Source organism: Oncorhynchus mykiss, chromosome 17 (assembly GCF_013265735.2).
Source record: "Oncorhynchus mykiss isolate Arlee chromosome 17, USDA_OmykA_1.1, whole genome shotgun sequence".
NCBI lineage: Eukaryota > Metazoa > Chordata > Actinopteri > Salmoniformes > Salmonidae > Oncorhynchus > Oncorhynchus mykiss.
Window position 1 is genome coordinate 25,881,925 of NC_048581.1, and position 6,024 is coordinate 25,887,948.

The window sequence follows — 6,024 nt, forward strand, 5'->3', positions numbered from 1 at the left end:
CTGTTCATAAATGTTTATATGACTTTTAATATTTGAATGAGTTTCAATTTATTTGTATATTTGTGTATTTCCTTATTTTTTGTCATTTCTCCTATTTTATTTGAGCCTATTTAATTCTTTAGAAGGATTCCTTTATAACCTTGCATTCTTCTGTATCTTATCACAACGTTCTCGGGTGCGAAATTAATTAATTTAAAGGTTCCAATAAGTGCTCAACTAATGGATGTAAATACTCATGAGGCCTCCCCACTGGTTAATTGCGCTAAAATTGGTCTACTTTGTGTTCCGCGGAGACAAAAAAAACCCGTGAGCTATCAATGCACCAGCTCCGCACGGGGTCTGTATGATTAAAACTTCTTGTTGCTTTCAAAGGCCCTCTTGATGTCTCTTGGAAGGCAGAGGGCCAATGGGGACGGAGGAAAGGAGAGCTGGGAACGTCACGAGGCCGAGTTGAGACGATGATTGGACGGCGCGGAGAGGGGAACACGTACTGCCCTTTTATAGACGACCCCATCTAGTGAGTTGAGCTACTGGGCAATATTCTGACAGCGAGGACAGCACCAGACGCTATACATTCGCAAGCGATTCGATTTTCCTGAGCTGGCCAGGCGGAGGTGTATGGCCCCGTACCCCTTTGAGATGAATCCCGTTGGTCTACCGGGGTCTCCGTCCCACGAGATTAAACTTCACCAGAAAGAACAGTCGGATACGGAGTGTGAGGAACTTCAACCCAAAGATATGACAACCGACAAAGGATACAAAAGTAAGACGAGCAGTCTTCCATTCAGCGTCGAATCATTGATTTCCAAGAAAACAACCTGCAGGACTTACTATTCTTCTCCCTCTTCGGATTCGGGTCTCGTTCAACCAAAGCCTGTGGCGGCGGCGGTGCAGATCACCGAACAGTTTTCTCCAAGGACTTTTTACGTTGAGAGGAAAGTTTCCCCAGAAAGCTCGCAGAGCGTGTCGGACTGTCAGAATGACGACAATCAAGATTTTTGTGAGAAAGACCAGAACACTTGGTTCCAGACTTCATCTTTCTCGACTCCCCCTCGTAAGTCCCTGCTAATTAGGCCAACTATTCCCTATTGTTTGTCTATTATAATAATAATATATAGCAGTAGTTTTTCTATTATTAGTCTATTGTTTATTTATTAGATCGTTATTACCTCACATAGTAGATCACATATGTTGTCATCAGTGTGGTCGTGCCTGTCTATCCAAAAATCTCTAGAATTTGCCTCAAAATGTCCCAATATCAGTCTATTAATACAATGTTATTTCAGAGTAGCCTGATAGGTCTAAACTGTGCACCATTAGACAATGTTTGTCATAGGCCTATTTTTAGAATTGGGAAATTGGTAGGCCTATCCATTAAAAGCCACGGTGCAGGAATAAACATTATGGCAATGTCCTTAAAATGTATACGTTGTTTGGTGAGACTAATTGTGAAGAAAAAAATACGTTTTATTGTCACATAGACGCTGTGAAATGTGTTGTTTTAAAGGGTCAGCAGTCCTTGAGTTTTTCATTTAATAACAATACCTTTTAATTTATTTGTCCCCCCAGGAAGCTTAAGTCCACCTCCATGTCCTTTAAGGAAACATAAAAACAACCGAAAACCTCGAACGCCTTTCACTACCTCCCAGCTGCTCGCTCTGGAAAGGAAGTTCCGACAAAAGCAGTACCTCTCCATTGCAGAGCGAGCCGAATTCTCCAACTCCCTCAATTTAACCGAGACCCAGGTCAAAATCTGGTTCCAAAACAGAAGGGCTAAAGCCAAGAGACTTCAGGAGGCCGAGTTGGAAAAGTACAAACTGGCGTCGAAACCCATGCTACCTGCCTTTGCTCTGCCATTCCCCCTGGGAGCGCACATGGGCTCTCCATCTCTCTACGGACATTCTAACGCCTACCACAGGCCCACTTTACCTGTTCCGGGACTCTTCGGTGGACCTGTCACCTATGGAATGTATTATTTGTCTTGACCTAGATTGTGTATTTACATTTGAGAGAAAATTATATGCCATTTGTATGTCTTCAAACATGGTTGCAACACTTAACTTACTCCCTGTCTGAAACATGGATATATATTTTTTCCAGAAAGGCAAACATTTCCCAGAAAGCCCATAGGCTTATATTTGTCTACAGAGATAATTTTTAGATATATGTTGTATACGCTCATTAAAGTCAAATACTTGTGGGACACGTTCTCATGCCTAGATATGCTTAGGCCTTATTTTGTATTTCTGATAGCGATTTCTGATAGTTGAGCAATTATCAATGGCCAAGTTGTTAATGCACGCGAGGCCTTAAAACACAACCCGTTTGCCACTTGCAGCGTGTGTAATTGATCACTAGATCTATACATTTTTTTGTATCCATTTCGATTATACACAAAAGGGGGCATTAACATTAAGTTTATGTAATTTAACAGGCCTAGACAACGGCAATATCCTCGTGCATAATATATAGCCCTGTGCGCCATGCAACGAAAAAGTACTTAAAAACAGCCTTATTGAAAGTGCCTTCAAATATCAACTAGGCCTATTTTGAGCTCTCGAAAAGCTTACTTGAACTGTAAAATGTCTGTCATTTGTTCAATATTGACGATTTTTCACACTCAATTGTACGTGCATACAATTATGAAAAATCATGACCAACAGAATTATGCATGTGTACATTTGCCGCATTTCTTTCCAGTTGCAAGCTCTGTAAATCCGGTTTATTTTCATGGTGTGAAATATTACTTTAGAAAACAAATGTGCATAAACGATTTGTACTTTTTCACTATGAGAGGCCTTAAGACCAATTACAAATGGGATATTTGTATGATATAAAATTGATTTTATTTTCAAGAAATATAAATAATATCATTGTAAATAGTGTTCACGTGTCCTGCAACTCTGATGGAAGAAGACGCAGGAATATTGATATTTATTAAATATCTCTGTATCTGTACTGTGTACATACATGGTCTTATTTTAATTATTCACTTATACCTGTAAAAACTGAGCTCAGTAAATAAACATTATAATTTAAACTTCTGTTGAAATGCTTTTGTCTCGGTCAATGAACACTGATTACACGTATTACACCACACGGTGAACATCAAGATTGAAAGGGAAAATTGACTTGACAGGAACCAATGTAGGTCTACATTTTCTCCTCATTTGAAATGTGAGAACAATTTCTAATTTCAAGGTTCAGTATTTAGCCTCCATATATTTGGAATAAAATGTGTATAATTCGTTCATCTATGACGACTGAAATGGTAAATTGCTGCAACAAAAACGGCAAAAAGTTTTCTTGATACTTGCAATGTTTAAACGAACAATATCCTTAGGCTATATATGTTTCTTAACAATTTAATTGTTGTGCGAATTAGGTCTACTTTGACAAGAAAAACGGAAATTATAGGCTACCTTCACAAGACTAGACTTGTGCGGCTGTTGTAATATGCCCATCACTACCACCATAATCATACGCTTTCATAAGATTTTTCCTTGATATATTGTTTTATTTGTGTCTTGTGGCCATTTGATAAGCTAAACGGTAGTTGAAACTACCAATGACGTTTGGATGCTATGGTTGTTTTATTCATCTGTCATATTAAACACAATAACAGTAGATTTCAACCACTATTATTCAATCTATTTCTTAACCGTTGTATCATCAATGACCAAGCATTTCGTATAGGCCTACTCAACAAGTGATCATTGTGGTCTTCATTTCTCCCATGGTGGTTTAGGCTACACTTTTGGAATGATATGGCATTTTTCACCACCAAGTAGCCTAGGGAACTTTAGCGAAATTGGGAGGATGTTCAGTATTTCTGAAATATGACAATCTCCAAGAAACCGGTCGTGATTCTGGAGTAGTGCGTAAGGGTCCTCATATTGGAACCACCTCACACTCCAACACGGTAGTAGGCGATATACACTCATTATTTGTTTCCCGACCAATGGATGCACCAAAGAAATAGAAGCACTTCCACAGCTGCGCAGTGTGGGTAAACACATGGACGTGTTCGAGGTATTTTGTCAATTCAAGTATTGTAAATAAAACGTTTTTGTAGCCATGTCATTTCTGGAAATATTATACCATGCAACGTGTGCTTGTCCTGCACGGCATATAATTATAACATTTTCCACACGTAGGCGTTCGTCTGAAATCTCATGTGTTTGCATTCCGACCATGGCTGTAATATTGGTACTAACAACTTGCAAGGTTGTCGAACGTTTAGTTTGCAGAGTTAGCATTGAAAATGCAGTTACGTTTTACATTAGTGCTTGCAATGATTAAACAGCGTTTTGCTCACCTGCAGAAGAAATATACAAGCGTTGGCATGCTTGTACAATTCAAGACATGTGGCTGTTTCGAGTGTCACCACATTGTTTCTTGACAGCAGTACAGCTTGGCAAACCCAATAGCAATACCCAACTGAATCCATCACGTGTCTTGGCATTTCTCCTGGGTAAATCCATTTTAATTCGGTCACTTTGACAGCATCCCTTGATTTAACAAAACTTTCCATACATGTTTGTCCATGGAATAATTGGTCAGAAAGGGACTTTTTGGACCTGAATGCCAAAACATTCAGGAGATAAAGGTACTCAAAGTTGACTCATTTTGCATACCTTACCACATACCATGAGACATCCATGTCGTCATCACTGGAAACGATAAACGGTTGAGTTTAATATAATTTAAAAGCTTGCAAACGGGGTTGTCAAAATGTTTTTTTTAATTTTTTATATAAAATTGACATTTTAACCTTTAACGTCAATTATCTAAAAACTCATTAACTCTTGATATTTTTCATATTTCCACATGTAGCTTAAACCCCACTTTACATCATCTGATGTTTTTGTGTTGTGCCGGCCATTGTTTGAGACACAGCATGCTCTTGAGTATACAGGGTGGGTGTCATTTCAATCATAGGTCCATTCTATTTCTATTCCTTTACACCAGGGTTTTCCCAAACTAGGTCAGGCTAGTCATATTTTTGGAGGACGCGTGACTCGGCCTTTTGTCGAGCCGGTTGGGGAGTTGCAGCTATGAGACGAGATAGTAATCACGAAATTGTGGAGAAAAAAATTGGGTAAAAATAAATAAATTGTACTCCCATTTTAGTACATTTCTCAGCCAAAGCATGACACCCACACTGTATTCAAGAGCATGTTTTGTCTCAATCGATGGCGGGCACAACACTAAAACCTCAGATGATGTAATAGGCTCTAAGTGTAACAGTATAATTTTAGACCGTCCCCTCGCCCATACCCGGGCGCGAACTAGGGACCTTCTGCACACATCAACAGTCACCCTCGAAGCATCGTTACCCATCGCTCCACAAAAGCCGCGGCCCTTGCAGAGCAAGGGGAACTACTACTTCAAGGTCTCAGAGCAAGTGACGTCACTGATTGAAACGCTATTTAGCGCCCACGCTAACTAAGCTAGCCGTTTCACATCCGTTACATAAGCTACAACATATTAAAACATGAATGGGTCTAAACTACATCTATTTTTGGACTTATAAATTAATGATATGTACCCATTGATCCTTGAAGAATATAACTTATAAATGCCTCATGAGCTTAATTCAACTGTTGTACCCCTTCAGAACCCAAAATATTAGATAGTTTTACAAAGAAAATGTCAACAAACACTATATAGCCTCAAAACATGGTTAAAAGTATAATTTGGATATCATGGATGTTGCCTGTTCATGCCCTCTGTTCCGGTGTGCGGATGATTCTGCCATTAGAATAAGGAGAATGTTGAAAAGACCCTAAGCAGCCAACTATCTAAAGTCAGTAAGTGGTTATCTGACAACAGACTCTCTGCATTTAGGCAAGAGAGAATGTATCCTGTTTGGTTGCAAACACAAAGTGAGAAAATCTTCCAACTTCTCAGTCAAGTGTAATGATGTAGCGGTGAGGGAAAGATGCTATGTTACATACTTGGGATGTTAACTGGACCAACACATGACAGGTGAACTAATGGTTCTGAAGGTCATTATAAAAG

At 39.3% G+C, this 6,024-nt stretch overlaps 1 protein-coding gene across 1 annotated transcript; it reads left to right on the forward strand.

The window, feature by feature from the left end:
• The first annotated feature begins 499 nt into the window (after positions 1 to 499).
• On the forward strand, positions 500 to 3,040 carry LOC110493548 (homeobox protein MSH-C). The gene is made up of 2 exons (XM_021567894.2): positions 500 to 1,054; positions 1,570 to 3,040. The coding sequence occupies exons 1-2, from the start codon at positions 619 to 621 to the stop codon at positions 1,983 to 1,985; spliced, it is 852 nt and encodes a 283-aa protein (XP_021423569.2). The 5' UTR covers positions 500 to 618; the 3' UTR covers positions 1,986 to 3,040.
• Positions 3,041 to 6,024: the final 2,984 nt, after the last annotated feature.

Coding starts and splice junctions, on each gene's coding strand:
- LOC110493548 (XM_021567894.2), top strand. CDS start 619: ATGGCCCCGTACCCCTTTGAGATGAATCCCGTTGGTCTACCGGGGTCT. Junction 1,055..1,569: donor ATCTTTCTCGACTCCCCCTC/GTAAGTCCCTGC, acceptor TTGTCCCCCCAG/GAAGCTTAAGTCCACCTCCA.